Below are 23,931 nucleotides of genomic sequence, written 5' to 3'. Positions count from 1 at the left end.
AGTGTGATTTCGCTGAAGGTTTAACGCTCCTAACTGCCAGCTAAGAATTTCTTGAGAAAGCTCATCTGAGGAAATGGCCCAGACTCCATGCTCCATGGGCGGGACAGATGCAGAGGGAACTGCGGGCTCCTACACTGGACGTTGGCACTCCTGGCTCTACCGTGGCGGCGTCTTCAGCCGGTGAAGAGAGGCAACTATGGAGTAAGGATGAGGCCTGCCAGCATGTAGGAACCCCCAGGCTAACACTGGTCCTTAGCTCAGAAGGAGTCAGAAACAGAGACTAGGAACTAATTTGAGGATTTTTCCTTCGCCATATTTATTTTATTTTCCATGGTGGTTTAGCAATAAATCTGTAAGATGAAAGGCTTCCTTAGTTCATTCATTTATTCTAACAACAAATACAGTTGACCCTTGAACAACCCAGGTTTTAGGGGGTGTACACAGGAGATACTCTGTGTATAACTTTTGACTCTCCCAAAACTTTACGAATAGCCTACTATTGACCAGAAGGCTTTCTGATAATATAAGCAATTAGCACATATTTTTATTATAGCAACATGTATTATATACTGTATTCTTACAATAAAGCTAGAGGAAAAAATGCTAAAAAAATATATGAGAAAATACGTTTATAGTACTCTACTATATCAAAAAACAATCTGAGTATAAATGGGCCTATGCAGTTCAAACTTGTGTTGTTCAAGGATGTTATATTTGAGAACGTACTATGTACCAGGCACTGGCAACAAAGTCCAAAACAAACAGTCCCTACTTTCAGCAATTTTGTAATCGAGCAGGACACAAATGCTGAGCAATTACCAGGGAACAGATTATTCTACAAAAGGAAGTATAGGATGCTTTGGGAACATAAAACCAGATACCTAATTATATAGGGAAGGAACAGCCCAGATCCAACACTTGCTCCCCCAATTTACCTATAGTGTTGTGTTTTGTTTGGTTTTGAACTTTGAGCTAACCTGGTTTGGTGGGGTGGACAGTGAACAAAAAGAAGAGCTGGTGACACCATCTAATTCCCTTTCCACTCTTGAGCAACGTGGACACAAGGAAGTAGAACACATCAAGAGTGTGTCGCCACTAAAGGAGATAAACACTCTCCCAAGAAAGATACACCTCGTATCTATCAATCCATCGGGACCAGAGAAGGAGAACTGAGGGAGATCAGTGGACAGTACTGCACTCTCCCAGCATTGTAAAAACAATAGAAAACATGGAAGAAACCAGGCTGTCTCATGAAGACCACATAGAACCACTCATCCATTCCTCTGACATGTTTGTGAATTTTTTATTACAGTCACATACTGGAAGTTTGATCCTTCTTGGCCCTTCAAAACACAATTTTCAACACCTTTGCCAGCTCATATTATCTGGACCCCCAGCCAGATGGACAGATTGGCTATTAGCCTCTCCAAGAATAAGGGAAAAGCACTACCCAGATCTAGCAGTTGCCCTCCCAGTTTACCTACAGTGGGTTCTTTTTAACTTTGAGCTGGGCAGGTATAGACAGAGGCAGCCAGACACAAAGACCAAATCCTTCACATCACCCACTCAACAAAATGATCAAAAAATATAAAGGTTCTATACCTTGCATGTTTTCTAGTTTCTAGAAGCCCAACTTCTGCTCACAGATCAGCACCTGACATTTACCCAGATTTCTCTTGGTCATACTTTAGTAACAGCAGATCCTACTAGGTCCCTTAGAGACCCTAAAACCACAGCTTTAGCATTCTAAATAAGTCCCACTGCCACCTGTGACTGAATTGAGCCTAAGGCTTTTGAAGCTGCCTGACTTTTCAGCTAGCTCAACTTCAGTAGCAAATGGGGGATGGCCTGGTTTAAGTGCAGCACACTAGACAGGGGTTTTCTTATTATGGCCTGGCATAGATAGGCATCAGTATTCAAGAGGATTAGGGGCCTGCAACCAGAGATTAACATCATGTTCTCCATTTAGGTTTTAGAGTTTCAATTATGCTTGTCTTTAAAAAAAAAAAAAAAAAAAAAGGTTGGGGGGTAGGACAGAGAGGTCAGGGATGGAGCAAAAGTTAACAGATAAGACCAGTCTGTGGCAGCCATAGTTGCAGTGTTCTACACCATTCTTCACCTGAGTCCTTCACGCCCAGCCACCTCCACAAGAAGGGAGACAAGCAGGTTTGGGCCAGGTGAGCCTTTTGCAGAAGAGCACAGCCTAGTCCTCCTTCACTTTGGCCTTAAAACTGAATACCCCATTTTTCCAACAGCAAAAAATCCAAAGGGTAGTAAAATTGTAAAAGTTTCCAAACAAGAACAAAGTGTCCCTGTTGTAGTCACGAGTTTGTCCTACATGGCCCAGCGCACTCCCAGGTCTTCCTCAAAGAAAAAAAGGAAAAAGAGCTCTATCTTTTCTGAAGAGTACCACTGAGTCATATACTCTTATCTACACCCGCCCCCGCACCCCCCCCCCTCACCACAGTGTTATTTGAGTGGTGGCAAGGTAGATACCGGACAACCAATTCTGCACAATCCCTAGGCCTTCTGTTGACAGATTCCCTTTAGAAGCTCAGTTTATGAGGCTTTACTCCACAGACCAGGTGACTTTCAGACTTTGGCACATATTTCTATTTAGATATCAAGCTTGGTTCCTAAGCAACTAGCCAGTTCCCCTCCCTCTCTCTTACCCCGTCAGGGAGCCAAGCTTACTATACTAGCAGAACAGGTCAAACGGTGATCAATCTTGGACAAATCAGTGCTTGAGGGAACTTTAATAAAAGGAAAAAAAATAGTGCTAGAACAATGCAGAAGGGTTCTGTTCCAGGCAGTTTTTTTGCCTTGTACAAGTAGAATGAAGTTATCAGGCCAGAGTTTTAAAGCTGGCATTGTTTCAGGCATTGTTCCGCCCCTTCACTTTACAGTAATGAATCTGAAGCCTAGAGGTTAAATAACTTGGTAGTTCAAGGTCATACCACTGAAGGAGAGGTGCAGCTAGAAGGCTGGTGTCCAAACTCCCAGGTCAAATCTCCTACTACATTACACTAACATGGGGAGGTTTAAAAAAGAAAGGGGGGATATGAAGGGTGATTTTTCCATAAATTAAATCAACTTTAAAAGTCAAGCGTATGTGGAGAGTTGGAGACCATTGTAAGATCGTAAGAAAGGAGAGGTTTAAGAGCTGGTTAAATCTGAATAAAAAATATCCATATGTACAATACTGTAAAAAAAAAAAAAAGATGTCGTTCATGATTACTGGGCTGGCAGGGCAGTGGGTAGTTGCATGCTGGGGGTAGGCTGCATGGGCTGCCAGCTTTCCTGGGTTTGGAGGATGCGGTACAGCTGTTTCAGCTGAGCAACGATGTTATCTTTGATGTCCGGAGTTGAGATCTGCAGGCGGACACTGCCACTGTCAAAGGACCGTGTAAAATCACCAGAAAACATCTCGTAGATCATCCGAGCTACCACCGGAATGACCTGTTCAGGACACAGAGCACACAATTATCTGGTGAAGAAAAGGAATTTTTAAATAGCAGGAGGGGGCGCCTGGGTGGCTCAATCAATTAAGCGTCCAACTCTTGATTTTGGCTCAGGTTATGATCTTGCAGTTTGTGAGTTCAAGCCCCACATCGGGCTCTGTACTGACGGTGCAAATCCTGCTTGGGATTCTCTCTCTCCTCCTCTCTCTCTGCCCCTCCCTCCCACCCTCCCCCTTGTCAAAAATAAATAAATAAAATTAAATAAATAGATAAATGGCAGGAGGGACTCAAGATCGAAGGAAGGACCAGTGAGGCCCTGGAGAAGTCCCAACTCTAATGTCTAGATAAGGGTACACCTCTGAACCATCCTGCCAAAATTCACTCTAGAAGAAAAAAAAAAAACAAACAAACCTGTATGTATCATCACACCACATGCCTAAGCAAACAGCTGCTTATTTAGCAAGACTTTTACCCACATTTCCTCTGTCGCCTTTTTGTACAAATCCAGGGACCAAACCCAAGTGGTCTTGCTGCCACTTATTAGAATAAAGTTACGTTCTTAAAAGGAACTCAGAAGGTTTTTCTAAGGGGCACCTGGGTGGCTCAGTCAGTTGAGCCTCTGACTTTGACTTAGGTCATGATCTCATGGTTCATGAGTCCAAGCCCCACGTCAGGCTCTATGCCTACAGCTCAGAGCCTGGAGCCTGCTTCAGATTCTGTGTCTCCCTCTATCTCTGTCCCTCCCCTCTTCTCTCTTTCTCTCTCAAAAATAAATAAACATTAAAAAATTTTTTTTAAAAAAGGTTTTTCTAAAAGAGATGGAAAGGATTATATCCTTCCCAGCAAGATTCTGATGTCAGTGAGGGAATGAAAGAGAAGATCTTCACTAAATCAGTCACCCACTTTGAGGACCTTGTATTCTCCAGCTTGGCCCTGCTTTAATAGGACCTACTTGGTTCTTGCAAAAAACAAAGCTTGAGTCGGCTACTCTATCTGATGGGATTAAAACCCACATAAGCTGATGGATCTTTGCTCAGCACAACCCTAGTCTTAGGGGCTAAAGCACTGGTAAAAAGGCAAAGAGTTGTTGACACATCCTTATCTCCTCACCTGAACCAAGATGAGTTTCCTTTCCAGGGGCTTCCCATCTGGCCATTCTTCCCCAAAGCATAAATAGATCTCAAATGGCGGCTGCTTCTCTATCTGTCCTTTCTGGTGGGCAATGAGATCTGTAGAAGGTGGAAGAGCAAGTTTGGTGTACTGGGTCCTTCCATATCCACTCAGTTAATACCATATTTTATGCTGTCCAATATGGTGACCACTAGCCACATGTGGCTATTACATTTAAATTAATTAAAATCAAATAGTTCTTTAGTCATATGAGTCACATATGCTCAACGGCCCCATGTGGGCTATAGTGGACAAGACAAATATACAACATTATCATTTCAGAGGGTTCTGTTGGACGTCACTGAACTAGACCTGAGGTTCAAATTATATTGTAAAATCCACATTTCAGTATTCTCCCTAAATTTGTCTGCTTGAATTTGCCACTCAGATATTTCCCAAATGAGAAGAGTATATCTTTTGCTGATTATGATGATGTCACCTTCCAAAGTTAAGGATAAGCTGGTGGCATTTGGTGGTAATGACAAGGCTGTCTCCCTCTTCTGCTATTAAAACAGCCACAACCAACCTAAAAATAGCTTCCAAGTACATAGCTTTGAAGTGGAATGCCCTTCTTTGTTGCCCAGGTCACTTTCAGTTTTCAGCACTAAAGTTCCCTTCTACCTTGACTTCCTCCAGAAGTAGTTTTTTATTAAGATCTTTGCAGATCCAAGAAGGGGGTGGGGAAGGGAAGGAGGAAAACCTTCCAGGGAGCAGTGCCCAACCATCAACCTTCTGAAAAACGACTTACCACTAAGGAATGTTTCCAGACAGAATAGTTTGACCTTCTTTTGTCTCTCAATCAGGTTGGGGGCAACAGGTGATGGGGCACATGGCCCAGACCAGTACACCTTGCACTGGCACAGCCTGATGGCATAAATGGCATGACCGCTGACCTCTAGGATCAGTCCTCTGTCCATGACATCTAGCAGTTTACTGGTGAACAGCTTCTGCTTCTCATTGGTGATGTGCTCTGGACCTGGGAACTTGACCTGCTCCAGGCTGACAGGACCGAAGAGCTCCTCTTGGTCAGGCATGGGACCCAGGTCCCCATAGAAGAGCCGGCAGCCCTGGGGGTTGCTCACCGTCATGGTCTGCCCATATTCCTTCCCACGGTACTGAAACTTGATGTCCAGGTCAGTCACTGCAAGGTGAGAGAGGACAGTGAGAGTCCTGCTCTGCTGCTCGGCCTGTCTATCCTTGAGACTCATGCAAGTCCATCAAGATCAGGCCAGTTTTCAACCAGCATTCAGGAAGGTCACTGCCATAGTTATCCTTCCTGTAATAAAGGGAGACATCAACCTATTCCTGGAATATTCAGTCAAAAGGCTGCCTTAAAGCAGACAGTTCAAGGTCCATGTATACTATCTCTGTTTAATCATCACACCCTAAGGGCTAGAATTTCTCCAGGCAGACTTCTGGGGCCAGTCTCCTCACTTATACTGACTTAAGTCTTCACATCAGGAAGCATTGGAAAGAGCTAAAAACCAAAGTATCTGGTTTGTGCCACATTTTTGGCTCATTTTTAAAGAAATTATCCCAGAGGAATAATAAAAAATACCAATCCATCTTCTGAAAACATATGAGCACACTCTGTGGATCTGTTCTAACAATTTATCATTAAAGGACACAGTTCACAGCAAAGTAAATTTTCACTCATCAAACCTCCATTGAACCTTATAGATCTCATCAAAGCTATTAGCCTCTTGGACAAAATGCTAGCACCTGCATCCCCACCCCCCACCCCATCCCCACTACCACCATGTACACTGTGAAAGGGAGATGGGACAATGACATTGATTCTTCATTGAGATCAATTTGTGTTCAATTCAGAAACATTTTCTCCCACTCAGCAGCCCCTCAAATTCTAAGAGCCTTCTTTATTGAATCCATGTTAATTCATCTTCTTATTCCACAACTGGCCTTGTCCCCAGATCTCCTAGCCAAACTGATTAACCTAGGCTTTCTACCCACCTAAGAGGTGAATAGCCTAGAGCTGCAATGAATCAGAGCACTCCCATGGGCAAGTAGATATGAACTGATGTTTCTTTACTTCTTCCCTGGTGACTCATCAGCCAGCCAGGAACCAGACAGAGGCTGCCTGGAGGATAGGTAGCTACTCTATACATGGCAAATAAATGGAAGCAGAAGGTGGGGCAGGGAAGGGACTATAACAGGAGCTAAAGACCCAACTAGAAAGATCAAGGCTCACTTACTGGGGAGAGAGCTGATCCACAGCTCTGGAGAGCTATAGAAAGGCTGTATGGGTGCCTGGGGTACTTCCATTTCCAGAGGTTCAGTTTTAGGCCACACTGCTTCAGGGCTGCAGTTACCCACACTGCAGTTGCCCACACTGGCTGGTGCCATGGGAGAACCTAGAACAGAAGGATGCGGGTGAGCAGGCAGGGGTACCACATACGTACATCACCTGGTCTGAGGCTCTAAAACCTAACAAGGTCAACAGACAAGAGTCAAACACTGGACTATAACTTGGCGTGGCAGCAACCCATCAATGAATGATTCGCACAACTAACATGATAATAAGGTTCCCCTCCTTCTTCTGCTTCCTAATCGTATTAGTTCTCCCATAAACTCATCGTTCAGAAAACCTGCATTTGTTCATGATTAACAGACATGTGAGTCTTCTCTGGGGTTAAATTAGAATGGGCATGAATGAGAGGCTCCCTGTTGCAGATTTCGACCCCAGCAATTAAGTAGGAGTTGGCTGTCTTCAATACAATGAACTCAACTGAATTAATTGATTAGTTTTCAGTGTATAGAAATTCCATTAAAAACAAACAAATACTTTTAGATACACAAAACATCTGAAAGGATACCCCAAAACCTGAAAGGATCTCTTTCCTCCAGGGAAGCTGAGCAGGAGGTTCAGAGACAGAAAGGAGGGAAAACCTTTTAACTGATTACCTTTGTAATAATCAATAAATTGATTCATTTGTACCATCATGAATTTTAAACCACGTAAGACCACTATTTATTCAAAAGCATCTAGTCAAAGCTTTTTTTTTTTTTAATTTTTTTTCAACGTTTATTTATTTTTGGGACAGAGAGAGACAGAGCATGAACGGGGGAGGGGCAGAGAGAGAGGGAGACACAGAATCGGAAACAGGCTCCAGGCTCTGAGCCATCAGCCCAGAGCCTGACGCGGGGCTCGAACTCACGGACCGCGAGATCGTGACCTGGCTGAAGTCGGACGCCCAACCGACTGCGCCACCCAGGCGCCCCTCTAGTCAAAGCTTTTTAAGAAAGATAGTGAAACACCCATCCTATTTTCCTGCTCTTGGCAGAGTTGACTCACTCCAAAGTCTACAGATTTCTCCTCCTAGCCTCACCTCTTAGGCATCTATCCTTCAACAATTCTTCCTCTGCCCCAACAGCTCTGAAATCATAGAAGTTAATGTTTCTTTGACCCTTTGTGCACAAGCCTGGTTAAATCTATGTACCCATTTTACTTTTTTGTTTTTAACAGACGTCCCACATCTTCCCAAAAAGGATCCAAGGCAGCCCGTTACATAAGGCCACACAACTTTAGTTTAGTAAAATATGAACAGAAATAGGAAATGAAGATCCTGGAAATAGGTTGCATCCTTTTCAGGGGTAAGAATAATAGAATAAGTCAGTCAAGGATTTGGGAAAGGATCTCACATCTCCAGGTATCCAACTCAAATCACTAAGTGGGAATGTAGCACGTGGCAAAACGGACCATGAAAAAGCTCAATGATATTTTTCTTTACTCATCACTTGGTTGTAAAGATATAAATGGCAGGTTAAGTGAAGGAGGGCAAGTGAACAGACAATAAGGGTTGTTTCTTGATTCTCAAAGGTAAGGGAATCACCTAGAGTAGGGTACTCCAAAAGAGCAAAGGAACCATCTCGATATATTAAATTCTCTAAATGGCACAAGTATCTCATTTGATCTATAGCAGCCAGATGGAATTAGAAAGGCAGTGACAAGCTTCTGAACTAAATGCATAGCATTTGCTCCTAGTCAAATGGACAGGCCAAGTGAAGATGCTGAAAAGCAATTCACCTCATGTTTGAGCTTCTTCAGAATGTGCAGTGGCAGAGTCACGACCTACCTTGTCACAGTGACCTTCCAATCTCTCATTTTTCCTGGGAAGCTGAATTCAAAAAGTCCATAAAGGAAGCAAAAAATCTCCTGCAGATAAATTCTAGCAAACCCTAGTATTAAGAGATGTAGAAATCACAAGATTCTCATGATATAGCCCTAGCAAAGTAGACCCTGTTAAGAAAGTGACACAAAATTCATACCAAGAGAAATAGTGAAAGAGTTTGCCTACAATTCATAAAAATGGTATCTGCTGCACTTGGGCTTAAGAAAAATTAGTGAAATTTATAACTGATGTATTTGTATATGGGATTGAGAACGGATTTGAATTTTTAATTTCTCTGAATTATGTGTAAGATTCAGATGTTCTCTAGGCCTGGAAGCCACCCTCTGGGATAACTGGGCCAGCAGAGTTCCTTTGTCTATGACCCCTACTTGCTAATGGACCAGCAGCTTGGCCACAGGACCTGGTCACTGCTCCCGGTGCCGTGGGGGCCGAGGGGTCAGCAGTTGCAAAGGCAAAGCCTCTTCCATCCTCCTCACTCTTCTGTACCACCTATCACACCCACTCACCATTGATGTTCAGGAAGGGGAAGGTGTCCTGGATGGGAACATGGTGCTGTGACTGGTCAAGCTCATCTTCCTCATCTTCTTCATCTACATCATTATCCTTCTCATCCCAAGGAGCAGATCCAGTGGATCCTACCCGAGAAACAGACACACAAGCCACCAAGTGAGCCACTCAGGTTGCACTACCATCCTTGCTGCTGATCCACTGTCCATATTAGGTACTGTTAGTACAGAGGTTCCCCGGGTTCAGTGTGCTCCCTCCACATCCTAGCCAAAAAGAATGGGAACCAAAGCTGTATTAACCTCTGGCTCCAACTCCTATTGAGCCCTAACATGAGCTCTCTTCCCCTCCCCTACTTTTAGGACCTGCATGCCCTACTCCCCTTTCCTAGAAATCTCTTAATTCCTACTTTTGCTACACATTAACATCGCTTTTAAGGACTCAAGAACACTAACTTCTCTCCTTTAAGCTTAAAGCGAGGACAGATGCTTCCCTCTTGGCAGGGGCTCACTAGATTCATTGGAGGACAAGTCTAAATTGTCTGGCCTTTAGTTGGTGCTTGCCAGGCATTGGGTAAACAGGAGGATCAGGTGATATTCGCTTAGAAAAAGTATCCTACAAATTAAATAATCACTCATCCAACATTTACAGAGAACTTAATAGCTTTTAAATGTCATGTCAGTTGAGTCTTAACAATAGTCTTTGAAGTAGGCAGGAAAGATGAGAACCCAGATTTTACCATTGAAGAAACTGAGGCTCAAAGTTCATATGACTTGATTCGATGTTTCACAAGGAGCAAAGTGATAAGAGCCAGGTTCAGAATTCAAACCTCCTAAGGTTTAATTCCTCTATCTTCAAAACTACTTGACCTCTCCTCTCAGTGTTGAGTCCCAAAGGAAGCTCTTCCTACAGTAGGAATCTACATAGCCTCTATATTCTAATGCTTTAAGCAGTCAGGCTAGTGACTATTCCCCTAAGTGAACAAGAAGATTTTGTTGTCTTTACATCTTTTGTTCTCTGGGTCCTTCCTAGGGAAAGGCCTTCTTGCTTTTCCAATCTTAAACTTTGTAAGAGATTTGCAAGTCAACTATCTCTTTTTTATTTAAGTTTTTTAAATGTTTGTTTATTTTTGAGAGAGACAGAGCACAAGCAGGAGAGGGGCAGAGAGAGAGGAAGACACAGAATCAGAAGTGGGCTCCAGGCTCTGAGCTGTCAGCACAGAGCCCGACACAGGGCTTGAACTCATGAGCCATGAGATCGTGACCCGAGCTGAAGTCCAACACTTAATCTGACTGAGCCACCCAGGCGCCCCCAACTATCTCCTTAAGAGCCTAGCCCAGAACCTGGTTCACTATCCCCCCGTCTCCCCAGCAGCTGGGGCCTCACCTGGGTTAATGATTGACCCCTGAGGCTGGGGGATGTCACACACTTGATATATCTTCACTGGGTTCATGGGCACCTCCTTGGTGCCATCATACATCAGGTTGAATTCCCTGCTCTTGTTGAGAGCACAGCGGAGCTGGGCCTTCCATTTAGCCGGGTCAGGGTCATCCACTCCTTCCTGGTACTTCCCAGTCTCCACAGCCCAGGCCTGAAGAATAGGAAACTGTAGTGAATGCCTGCTGTTGCCCAATACAAAGTGTACTCACCCTCTCCCATACAGACACACGCGCACACACGCCCCTGCCTTGCTGCCCCACCATCCCAATCCCAATTTAGAGAGCCTGCAGCAGGAAACACCATCCTCAGGACCAGGCAAAGCAGGGCCTGAGGGAAATTAAGCCATAAGTAAACACAATCTTTTGAAAGGAGGAGCCTCATCTCAAGTGTTGATGCCAGCACCACCTGTCAATAGTGGCTGTAACAAGGGTTGAACATAAAGAAAAGTCTGGAAAAAAATACAATTCACTCTTGAACACTATAGGGGTCAGGAATACTGACTCCTTGCACAGTCAAAACTCCACATACATTTTTAATTTTTTTTAATTTATTTTGAGAAAGAGATAGAGAGCGAGTGGGGAAGGGGGCAGAGAGAGAGAGACAGACAGACAGACAGACAGACACACAGACAGACAGAATCCCAAGCAGGCTCTGCACTGTCAATGCAGAGCCCAGTGAAGGGCTCAAACTCATGAACCATGAGACCATGATCTGAGCCGAAATCAAGTCAGACACTTAACCGACTCAGCCACCCAGGTGCTCCAAAAATCCACACATATAATTTTTGACTCCCCAAAACTTAACTACTACTAGCCTCCTGTTGACCAGAAGCCTTACTGGTAACAGTCGATTAACACATATTTTGTATATCATATGCTGTATTACAATGAAATAAGCTAGAGAAAAGACATGCTAGTAAGAAAATCATAAGAAAAGTACACAGTACTGTATTTGTCAAAAAAAAAAATGCGCATATAAGCGGACCTGCACAGTTCAAACCCATATTGTTCAAACGTCAACTGTATACACCAAAATGCTAGTGGTAACTTTGGCTAGCAGGACTTCAGGTAAAATTTTTTGGCTTATTTGTTTTGACATTAATTACTCACAAGACAAAAGGAGATGGCATGTGATATGAAGAGTTTGGCCTTGCTGTTCCCTCCCCCCTACATCCTTCAATCTGATGCTTAAATAATTGTGGAAAACAAGTACCTTTAGGAATAAGAGCCTGTAGGAGGACAGGAAGCACACTCTGGGAGTTCAGCTGAACATTGAGGGCCTCATTCAGCTGACCCCATGTCCTAGTAAACCCCCACCCCCTGCCCTTCCCTAGTTCCTCAAAGTCCCACTTCACTGGAAATACTTTGCTGCAAACACCAGGGGCTGGTGGCATGAGCTAAAACCACTTTGGCTCCTCCTCTCTGGTTTTCAGTTTCCAGGTCCAATGGCATGTCTGTTTCCACTCACGGGATATCCACTCTCCCCGGCTGCTAATACAGTCTCAGATCTCTATGCTTTCTTCAGGACATCACGTTCTGATGCAGAGAAGGGGGATGTCATTAGCAGAGTAGTCAAGATCAGGAAGCACACACCAACTTGTTCAAGTGGACAGGGCACACGTCCAGTCCCAACTCTCTGCCTCTGCTTCTGACCTCAAGCTGAAATGGAAACGTCCTGCCCCATCCTTTGAGATCTCTGATCTCCCTCAGTCCCTCCCTGCAGAACCTGACCATCATGAGGAAGTTTCTTCCAAAACTAATTTAAATCCTTCTCTTCTAATTCCGGCTCACTTCTTACCATTTCCTCAGGCTTGGGGGCACCTGCATTTGTTTCGCACTATAGGATGAAGAGGTCTGCCCTAGGTGGCTGCACTGGCACCATTCCATACAGCTCCCCACAGGGGATTTCGACTTCATCCATCCCTAGGGTCTGGGAAGCACATCTCCAGTTGTGCCTGACTGCTGCCTTGCCACATTTACCTTTCCGTTTATTTGATCCCCTGTGCATTCTCCCACTCTGGCCCCACCCAGCTGGCGTGGACTGTGCTGACTTTGGCATGGGTCTTCAAGTTTCTGTGGCTCCCTAAATCCCTGCCCCTCCATGGAGAGCAGCCAGACTAACCCAGAAGCGCTGCCCCAGCCTTACTGCTCACAACACAGACATTCTTCCTCAGGACCCACTCAGAAGGTTCAGAGGGCCAGGGCTGATGCAGCAGAACACAGTACCAGACACGTGGCATTCACTGGGATTTATAAACATGACTTACTCAAACCCATTCTGAGTCTTGCTTCTGACACTCGGGTCACGGTGGAGGTCCCTATTCCCCTTCCAGAAATGGAAGTAACCTCTGTATTTTGATGGTAATTCACTATTTCTCCCCATACATTATTTCACTCAATTCTCATGACAATCCTCTGAGGCAGGCAAGAGTGGTTTCGTCTCCATTTTACCAAAGGGGAAGCTAAAACCCAAAGAGACTATGTGACTTGTTCAAGACCATATGTGCAATTGATAGTAGTAGGATTTGAAATCAGATCTTCCAATTCCTGGCCAGAATGAGGTAGTATGGTAATGGGGGAGCAGATAGGCTTGAGTTCAAATCCAGGCCACACCCATTATTGGATGTGTGATTCTGGCAAATTATTAGTCCCCCCTGAGACTCAGCCTCTGCATCTACAACATAAGAGGAATACCCCCCCTTACAGAGTTCCTGAGAATTAAATGAGATAATGGGCACCCATTTAATGCTAGCACCCCGCTGCTTCCCCCTCCCCCCACACAACCTGCCCAAGGCCTGTCAGAGCTTGGGATGGGTGAAAGCAGCCTCACTCTTCTCCTGACTTAAAGGCCCTCCCTGACTATTCCACAAGCAGAGATACAGATATAAATAAGACAAGCTTCCTGCAGCCACTTTTTTCTCAAGCCCGAAGCACACAGATTGCTCTCGTGAATAGGGCTTTCAGGAACCAGCCTCTTCCCCCATGGCCAGCCACCCCCAGCCACCAACAGCAAATCCAGTTTCAGACCAAGGCCACAACCACAAGTCAGCTGGGCCAGGGCAGGTCAATTCCCCCCTCAATGCCGACTCCAGCAATTGGTACTGGTTTCAAGATGTCTTCCCTACCATTTTCATACCGTTATTTAATTGGTAAATTAAAAGTGCTCCTTTACTTTCTTTCTAAGCGCTCTCAGACCAATTTTCTCTCCACTACTTGGGTCTATACCTGATATAACTGAGTTGGGAAACATCTCTCAGATGGCTCTCCTTTGAGGGGCGAGCCCACCTTTTCTGATCCAATCTCAGCAAGAACTTGGGGTGTCACTCTTGAGGAGGCCCAGCGTAAGGACCGGATTTCCTTCTGACTTCCAGCTTAGAGAGGGAAGAAGAGGCTAAACTCACTTCTCTGTGACTTGGAGAGGCGGGAACTTAAGCCAGCAGCTGACACGGAAGACTGGCCAGCACAGAGCAGTTGGTCTGGAGCAGAGGCACAGGCTCCAGAGTTACAAACAACATAACACTCCTTCCCACACCCAGCTTCCCACCTACGTCTGTCTTAAGTCAAGCTTTGGCTTCATGAGATTTTGTAAAATGCCAGTGATTAAATCTGGTTTTAAGTAAAACAATTCTCATATCAGGTATTTTTTATTTAAGAAAACATATTTGTAGAATAAAAGCTTGCACTATATCATCTCTCATTTTTTTAAGCAGAGGTGATGGGTGGGGTAAGGGATTTTAATACCAAAAGAAAAACTTGCAAAGAACCCTCTACACCCATCCTACGGTCTATGTTAGGAGCCTGCTAACACTCAGTAGTTCTGTCCTGGGTTGGAGAGCCGTCCCTGGCCCAAGCACCTCTCTCCATAGCAAGAACCCTGAGTGAATGAAGAACAATAGTTATTTGCTGACCCTGGGAGCTTTTGGAACAACCCCATCAGTCCAATCATTTGTAGTTTAGCCAACTGCACCTGGGATCTTTTGGGATGTGAGTCGAGCTCCTTCGACCAATGGGAAAGAATAAACGGCCTCAAACATTATGGACATGCCCCAGCAGGAGAAATTACTACGCCTAAGTTTGGGCACCCCCTTCATAAACATTCTCTCTGATGCAGGAGCATCTGGATCTAGTGTATCCCCATGCCAAAATAGAAAACAGAACAACCAAAAACATCCACATAGGTCTGACAGAACCGGTCCGATGGTAGAAGAAGTCCTTTACCTTGAAAATGGTATTTTCCTCCTCTTGTTGGGGGCTATGCCGGGTGGCATGTTTCCAGGGAATCTGGAAGCGCTTGGAGTCCCTGTGTAGCCAGATGAGCCCGGGGTACAGGCCACTATCCACCTGGGCCACCAGCCAGGGCTTCAGCCGAACTCTGCGGGGGTGGAGGGCCATGATCTGGGTGGAGGGGTAAAGAGTAGAGAGCGCAGGGGAATTAGGCCAGCCTCTGGGAACTTTTCCCAGCCACTGTTCCCGTATGATAGAGCTACAGTTTCATTAGATTACAGCAAAGAAACTAAATATGGGAATGCACTGTGCCAGGTAAGGAAGAAAAGAAAAGAGGTTAAAAGGTCCTTTTGATTCTTATTCCAAAGCCATTTATGCTTCATGTTCTAGCCAAATCAGACTTATCATGTAAGTGGATCACATTTCTTCTATTTAAATCCTGAAGCAGAAAAAGAAAAAAGATGATGTCACCCCTGCTGGAACACAGTCCTTCCTGAAGAACCAAGGGCTCTTGGAATTGCTCTTTTCAATCTCATCTCAGGAAAAGGAAGAAAAAAAGGTATGGAAACAGCAAAGATACAGGGCAAGAATTTGAAGCACACTCTCTTTTTCTTTTTTTTTTTTTTTTTTAATTTTTTTTTAACGTTTTATTTATTTTTGAGACAGAGACAGAGCATGAACGGGGGAGGGGGAGGGGCAGAGAGAGAGGGAGACACAGAATCGGAAGCAGGCTCCAGGCTCCGAGCCATCAGCCCAGAGCCCGATGTGGGGCTCGAACTCACGGACCGCGAGATCGTGACCTGAGCCGAAGTCGGCCGCTCAACCGACTGAGCCACCCAGGCGCCCCCACACTCTCTTTTTCAACAAGAGAACTAAAGGCGAGTGGGGAATATATTAGGAAGAAATGACCCCATTATGGTGAGAGAGAAGTAGACAAGGGGCAGGTCCTGGTTCCAACATCCTCACTTACAGAGATGAGCAGGCAGTGTCTCCACGGGGTTCTGAAGAGCTGGACCTCAGGTCAGCTTCCTTTTCTCTGGACCACCCAAAGACTCTGGAGCAAGAAAAAAGGGGTCTGAGTTGGTTATCAACAGGACAATCCAGTGGCTGGGAGAATACTAGGGAACATGGGAGACAAAGGCTCTGAGGACCCTTTCTTGCACCTGAGTCCAGAAAAGTCCAGGAGCCCTAGAATAATCAAATGCTACAGTTCCTAAACTTAGGCTGCTAACCACAATCATAAGACAGGCTCTGTTCTGCTCAGGCAGCCTCCTCCACCTGGGTCTGTTTGTCTCCACACGAAGGCTAGAGTGACCTCTTTGGTTGCAGGAGCTGGCCTGGGTAAAGTCTGCGATTGATTCTCATAAAAATACACGGGCACAGCAGATAACATTCGGCAGCAGCCAGCACTCACAGCAGGAAACAAAGGCCTGCCCAGATTGGGTGTCTTTAGGAAAGACTAGTCAGTCACTAGAGACTTGTTTGCTTGGGATGTTGTGTTTAGACTTTTTGGGTGTTCTCATCTTACTTTGTTTTTACTTCAGGTGAAAAAGGGAGGCCTGCAAAATAGCGTTCACTCAACAAATATGTGTTCATCAGCTACTGTGTGTCCAGCACTATGTCTGTTAAAAAGCACATAGTTTTCCTCAGACTCCCTGAAGAAACCCACATTGGAAGTGCTCAAGCCCCACAGTGGCCTGAGGAAACGAAGATAAATAAGTCACCTTCACACCCAGGAAGATCCCCACCTGGATCACAGTTCAGAAACCAAACCAGTTGAGTCAGCTGAAGGCTCCCACTCAGAGGAGCTTAGCTGAGGGGGTGGCCTCAGCCACCACTTCCTTCCCCAGCCAGACACCCAACAAACAGGGAAAACCCAAACCAACTCAGCTTCTGGCACTTTAAGAGCAAGGCAGGACCTGCTCTCACCTGAGCCTTCTGACCCAATTAACAAGTCCTGCAACTGAAACCTTCCCCCTGGGAGCACAGCTCACAGTGGGCAGGCAAGGTTGGCATGCAGTATTCAACTGTCCCCCGCCCCATCCCCATGTTGTTGGCCATGGTTTTGGAAGGGCAGCAAGTCAAGCCACCAAACCGGGGAGAACATTTACCTTATAAGGAGTAGAGAATGCATATTCTCCTAAGGGCAAGTTCTACCTTCTCCTCCACAGTCCCAGGCTACTGGAAAGGGGATGGGGCAAGGAAAGGACGAATAGGGACATGGGCGACACGTTGGTCAACCCTGCAAGGAACTTTTGCAGTACCAGTAAATGCTGGGTCTATGTTTGTCAGACATGTGAAATCTCCTTCTGGATGGACTTTGAAGAAAAGGGCTTATCCTAGCTGATTGACAGCTCATCAAGAAAAAATTAAAGCAACGGAGCCAACATGGGGAACTGCACATAGTGATAGGGAAGGAGAAGCAGCCACCCATAGAGATGGATTGTTAAGATCTAGAGTCCTGGGTTCTCAACATTCTCTCAAGATGGCACCACACATGAGCAACCCCGCCCCAGCCTGCCTTCCTCCGTGCCCCACCTCCCTCACTGCTAACCCTCTCCACCTTCTGGAAGTCAGCCAAGATCTCCCTTACCTGCCACCCAGTAACTAAGACTCTAAACACTGGCAGAGAAGGAAAAGCTGGAAGCAACCAAAATAACAGAGGAAAATGGCTAATTCACAGGCTGCAATATTAAGCAGTCATTAACAACGGGACGTCTGAAGAATTTTTATTGGATCTGGGGAAATGTTTACAACATGAAGTTAAGGGAGAAAATACAGCATACAATATTGACTGTAGACTAGTATCTTCACCTTGTAACATAACATGCACTTGGGTACTTAGGCACATACACACATAATTTAAAAAAGGAAAAGATAATACATCAATGTAACAAGATATTCACAATGGTTACCTGGTGATGGGATTATGAGTGAATTTTATACTTGCTCATATACTTGTGTATATGATTCACATTTTCCTACAATGACATGTTTCAATTTGTGATAACAATAATAAAAAAGCTACAAGTAATATCTTTTCAACCAAAAAAAAAAATATTAGCTTAGGAAGCTAAGACATTTCTTGGCCCCTGGAAGGTATAAAAGATGATGTTCTTCAGCTAATGAGAGCACGGTACCAACAATCCTTCATATCTACACTGACTTTACAAAGTTTACATACACTTTTATTTACCGTGTTTGATTTCATCCTCATGATCAGGAAGTGGCATGTATTATCATCCCCATTAAAAAAAATTTTTTTTAACATTTATTTATTTTTGAGACAGAGAGAGAGAGAGAGAGAGAGAGCATGAACAGGGGAGGGTCAGAGAAAGAGGGAGACACAGAATCCGAAACAGGCTCCAGGCTCTGAGCTGTCAGCACAGAGCCCGATGCGGGGCTCGAACCCACGGACCGCGAGATCATGACCTGAGCCGAAGTCGGAGGCTTAACCGACTGAGCCACCCAGGCGCCCCTCATCCCCATTTTATAGCTGGGTTAACTGAGACCCAGAAAAGTGCTTTATCTGGGGCCTGGACCCACCACTCCTGATCAGAGTGTGCTGTACTGAATCTTGCCACTAACCCTGCCTTCCAAGTCCCTCCCTTCTTCTACACACTAAGAGAGTAAACCAAAAACATTAACAAGATCCCAGCAGCACGAAGGGCCAAGGAAGTGGTTAGGGAGAAGACTGCATGACACCCGCCACCAAACACACCTAAATCAGAGTTCTCTTCCAAAACATTCTCAGCGCCCAAATCTCAATGCCCACAGAAACTTAGCCTAGCTGAAGTCAGCCCTAGTATCTCCAGCTGCCATCACAGTGAAATTCAAGGCCTGTGTCTCCAATAGGTATTTGACCAGCCAAAGAACAAAGATGCTAACCCATCCACTCCCCTCACGCTGGGCATCCAGCTGGGATACTTTCAACCTCCCTCAGGCACTAATTCTCCTCTCTCACACCCCCATTCCAGGGAGCAGGCCCTCTATAAACACCCCCACTGCCACCTCTGCAGCCCTTCCCCAGACGAGTTTCCAAGGGCAGCACTACCTCAAAGTATAGATTCGAGATTGGGCTGTCGATGGTTTGGCTCAGAGTGAAAACCATTTGCCAGGGAGTCCTGCTTTTTTTCCTTCCCCTGCAGGGAACCGAATGCCATCTTCCCAGTTCCCCAGCCTTTCTTCCCTTTAGTTTAGCCCTGCTTAGGGGTAAATTCTGTGCCATAATTCCCATGCCCTTCCTCCCTGCTGGATTGAAGTTGGGGGCTGGTGAGATGGTGCTGCTGTTATGTGTTATGCACACATCTAACCCTAAACTACTCTCCTGGGTCAGCACCAACTCCTACTCAAGCGCCTTCTCCCTCTCCCTTCCCTGGCTTCCACTTTTGACATCCACCAGGAGAGCAGGGTCGGGACAGAGGTGACCCCTTCATTACAAAGCAGGCTCCCCGGAAAGAGTGGCACCCGGGGCCTCCTTTCCAGTTGGGCCTGGGAGACTTTCCCCAGTTTTCCACACCCACCCTCCATCCCCTTGGGCAAAGAGGGCCTCACCCCCAGAGCAACCACGCCCTGCACCACCCTCCCCAACACCAAGCTTGGCTACTTGGAAAGCCAGTGGTGTCTCCCAGGCCCAAGGCGAGGGGCCTGGCTGCACTAAACAAATTCAAAGAGAAAAAACAAACTGGCTAAAACGCCTGGCCGCCCCCATCTCCATTTCCCCAAACACCCACCAGGACCAAGGGCCCGCAGGCCTCGGAAATCCCCTTTGGGACACTGGGGCCGGCGGCCCAGCGAGCTGGGCCTCCACCGGAGGGGTGGAGGCGACGTAGCTCTATCCTCTGGTGGGTGGATAAGGGCCGAGAGCGGCACGCTCCAGTAGGGCAGGGAGGGAAAGGGAGTAGAGAGAAGTGTGGGGTCGGGAGGGGCCCCGTACTCCAGGGTTAGGACCGCCCAAAATCTACCTAAAGCAGGGCGACAAGCATCCGGCCCCTGAGAGTCCGCCCCCCAAACAAACAGATGTCTTCAAGCAAGGTTCCTAACCCCACAAATTCTGGGGCGGGTGTGTCCCCAGCCCCCTACCCCCAAAACTAGTGTTCAGAAGTTAGCGTCCTCACCTTTTCTCAATCCTGCTACAAGAAGCGGTCGTCCCCCGAACTAAGTCCCCAGCACTCCTTGACCGGTCAGCAAGCAATACCTGGGTTTGCGCAGGTAGACTCTTCGAGCTCCGCTCTCCGTCCCGCACCGGCCCTTACCTGCCGGGCCCAGGTGCGCGGAGCTCACGTCACCGCCTCGCCCTAGGACGCCGCAACCCCCCTCCGAAGTCCGGCCACGCCTCCCAGGTGTGGCCACGCCCCCTCGCGTTCAGGATTGGCGGTTTACGGGAAATCTGATACTCTGTGTTCCTGGGCGGCCCCGCGCCGCCCAGCCCCTTCCCCACCTCGCTCTCTGGCTTCTAACTCTGGCTGAGAAAATTCCCAGACTCGAGGCTGGACCTTACGCCTCGGGGCTGGTGGTCTTGGGAACTGGGAGCGCCTGGGAGGTCAGATCTGAGTCGAGAGGCTCCCCCCCTCCTTTCCTCGTACCCCATGGTTCCCCTTCGGTTTTGGAGATAGTTAACCACAAACAAGGGTTTAGAGATTCTGGGCAGGCCCTTCTACCCGTGGGCCTGTGTAAGTGAGTGGGATAAGGGGAAGGGACTCAGGACACTTGATCCCATGGAGGAGAAGCTCGGTGGCTTTCAGGGCAGGGATTCTGCCTTTATTCTGCCTCTTACCCGAGTGACTCAGGGTAAGTTACTTTTCTTGTCTTTTCAGTGAGAATAATATGTGAGAGACTGCCTTTTCCAGTCACTATCTGGTAATGATTAAAAGCGTGGCCTCAGGAGCTAACTTTTAGGATTCAAACTCCAACTTCATCAGTTACTACAGACTTGACAAAGTTTCTTAAGATTTCTGAGCCTCAGTTTCTTATCAGTACAATGCAGTAAACAAGAGTACCCACCTCAAATGAGTGCTGTGGGGGTTCAATAAATTGCTTCATATAAAGTATTTGGAACAGTATTTTGGTACTTATTGAGTGATGTATAAATACTTGAAATTTTGGTATAAAGGTAAAAAGCATATAGACAGTGCCTCACAGAATAAGGTGACACCTTCCGTTATTACTTGAACTCAAGGCCTGTATGTCCCCTATCAGATGTTTGATGAGAGTTCACTCTCCTGTCCCACTACAATGAACCCCAGTCCTTACAGAGTACATGCTTACAGTGAGCTGTGTACCAGTACATGAGACCCTGAAGCACGGAGCTGTCACAGGTAAGAAGGGACATGCTTATGGGTACTTAGGTTTTGAAGTTTAAAGCAATGAGAGAGAGACCATAAAGGAGTGATATTATGGTTGAATTATGTCCCCTCACCCCCTAAATTCGGATGCTGAAGTCCTACAGCCTCCAGTACCTCAGAATGGGACCTTACTCGGACATAGAGTCTTTACAGAGGTGATCAAGTTAAAATGAGGTCATTAGGGTGGGCTTTAATCATATTTGACCCGTGTCCTTATAGAAAAGGGAAATTTGGACACAGAGGGAGAAAATGATGTGAAGAGACACAGGGAGAAGACAGCCATATCCAAGCCAAGGAGAAAGGCCTGGAACAGACCCTTCCCTCAGAGCCCTGGGAAGCATCCAACCTTATGGATGCCTTGATTTTGGGCTTCCAGCCTTCAGAACTGTGAGACAAGACATTTCTGTTAATTAAGCTACCCAGTCTGTGGTACTTAGTTCCAGTGGCCCTAGCAGACTAATACCGGTGTGTTGGAGAGCTCCGGATTGGTAATCATGGGAACTTGATTCCCGATGCTTGGGGACATATCCAGCAAAGGCTGGGAGGGTAGCAAGTCCCCAAGCCTGACTCAGCCAGCCTCTGGCTCAGCCGCTGCTGGTGGCCACTCTTCCCTTCATGAGGGGAAGGACTATCTCATCAGTACAGCCTGCTCTTTACTGCTGATGAGCTCACTGGACAAGCAGCATCTCCCATGTGGCCCAGGGCTTGGCTCTTGAGACCAAGCAAACAGTCCACTGCAGGTGTGTGTGAGGGATGAGGGGAAATACCACCAGGAGAGCATCATTTGAGGGGAGCCAAAAGCCCAACACCATACAAGTATGAGCCCACACACAGGCATTCACTTACGCACTAGCAGAAATCCCTATAACTAAAGTGATTTCTTAAAGATTTTCTTTAGAAGACACATACTTTAGAATCAGAAAATTCAAGCTGGGAGGGACCTTCTAATCCTCTGGTCTAGGGCTATTACTGGCTTAGAGATGTTTGTTTGTTTGACCCACACGGTATCTTAAACACCAGGAGATTTCACATAAACATCTAGGTTTTCAGCATCTCTTGAAGACAGGCTCTAGACAGCCTGGCTCAGCAGTTCCATCCGACAACAGCTGCTCATTTAGATGGAATCCACATGTTAAAATCAGGACAACCCCACCCTACCGGATTCACTCATTTACTTTAATTGTCTGACCCTGTAGGCATACGAGTTTACAACTTCTAGTCCAAATTCCGCCTTTTTATAGATGAGAAAACTGAGGTCCAAGGAGGTCAAGTGATTTGCTCTAGATCATGTAGCAAATTACACACAAAGTCAAGACTAGAACCCAAGCCCAGGGTCCCTTCCACTTGGACCCTGCTCAGCATCCCAACCAGAATCTATACTGACTGATGCTGCACTGGTTGTTAATTTATTATTTTTTAATTATGCATGTATCTACGCACTGTTGATACTATGGCAAAACAAAGTCCCAACTCTCGTGTCCCTCTACTGAGGAATCAATGAAAGGGGATAAAGCAGGAGGAATTAAGGTAGAGATCAAGAGGAACTTCTGGGTCCTTTGAATGATGAGACCTGGCAATAGGCCACCCTGAAGTCTTCTTTGCTTGAGATACACCTCACTTGCTTGGTCTGGGGAATAAGAAAACCCAAAGGCTCTGGAGGAATCAGTTCTATGTTCTCAAAAGAGCACTCCTAAGATTCAGACATCCCCAATGTTGTTTGGGCCTGTGATGTTTCCATTGCTTTGCCCTCCATCCCTGCTCAAGTAAGGCATTGCTGACTCATTTGTGAGTCTGAGTTTCAGGCTGTGAGATGTATGTTTCAACACAGAGGCATTGATTTATAGCTATAGGGAATCTGGGAATTCCTCTCTCCTGCTCCCAGGCAGCTCTTACTTGGTGAGGACTCTTTCACCACCCAGAGGCTTTAACCTCAACAATACCAAACATATGACAATAAAGCCATGTGACCCAAATCCCACTCTTCTCCGCTGAGCAGGGTGCGTAGCAACTGGGACTGCTCCCAGTGGTTCAGGACAGTGGAGAATTTAGTGTCCCTGGAGTCAGTAACAGCAATAGGCTGGGTTACTTGTCAGCGGGTCTGTTGAAGAGGGGGTGAGGACATCAAACTGAACAATACAATTCTGGTCTCTCTCAGAGGAATTCAGACCCCATCCAGCCTTCTGGAAGGCATTTTGGAGCCCATCAATTGGCATTTGGGGGAATTCAGACCCCATCCAGCCTTCTGGAAGGCATTTTGTAGCCCAAGTCCTACCCTGATTTATCTCTGGCTCCATCCAAGTGTTTCTTTTTTTTTTCTTTTTTTTTTTTTCATCCAAGTGTTTCAAGGTACTGGGGCTACACATGAACCTAACACATTGCCTAAACTGTAGCCTGAATTGTTGCCCCTTCCTCTGTCTCCTTACCCTGTATAGAGGGTCCCAGAATGTGATCCAAATTCGAGGCTTATTGAGATTTCTGTAGTGGAAGCTGCAGCAAAAATAATTTATAAATGAGTCTCACTTTCTAGCCCAGGCAATCAAACAGATTTCAGTTTGAGATTTTAGGTGAATTCCCCACTAAAGTGTTCAGAATTATTAGTTTCTGACTCTCTTTTTATCCTTGAACTAAGCCAAGTGCT

At 46.1% G+C, this 23,931-nt stretch overlaps 1 protein-coding gene across 1 annotated transcript; it reads right to left on the bottom strand.

Annotated features, from left to right (window-relative positions):
* Nucleotides 1-630: 630 nt before the first annotated feature.
* Nucleotides 631-20,259, bottom strand: IRF6 (interferon regulatory factor 6). Its single transcript, XM_049634222.1, has 9 exons — nt 20,067-20,259; nt 15,920-16,003; nt 14,944-15,120; nt 10,673-10,877; nt 9,289-9,417; nt 6,845-7,003; nt 5,380-5,772; nt 4,572-4,690; nt 631-3,459 (listed from the first exon to the last, which is right to left on the bottom strand). Exons 3-9 carry the CDS (start codon nt 15,115-15,117, stop codon nt 3,235-3,237), a joined length of 1,404 nt encoding a protein of 467 aa, XP_049490179.1. The 5' UTR covers nt 15,118-15,120; nt 15,920-16,003; nt 20,067-20,259; the 3' UTR covers nt 631-3,234.
* Nucleotides 20,260-23,931: the final 3,672 nt, after the last annotated feature.

Source organism: Panthera uncia, chromosome F1 (genome assembly GCF_023721935.1).
Source record: "Panthera uncia isolate 11264 chromosome F1, Puncia_PCG_1.0, whole genome shotgun sequence".
Taxonomy (NCBI): domain Eukaryota; kingdom Metazoa; phylum Chordata; class Mammalia; order Carnivora; family Felidae; genus Panthera; species Panthera uncia.
This window is presented reverse-complemented; position numbering and strand designations above follow the sequence as displayed.

Bases quoted from the DNA above. Each gene is read 5' to 3' on its own strand.
- IRF6 (XM_049634222.1), bottom strand. From the start codon at position 15,117: ATGGCCCTCCACCCCCGCAGAGTTCGGCTGAAGCCCTGGCTGGTGGCC. The intron at 5,773-6,844 runs GTAAGTGAGCCT...CTCACCTTGCAG, and splicing joins GTGGATCAGCTCTCTCCCCA to TGACTGACCTGGACATCAAG. The intron at 3,460-4,571 runs GTGAGGAGATAA...TGTCCTGAACAG, and splicing joins GGAAACTCATCTTGGTTCAG to GTCATTCCGGTGGTAGCTCG.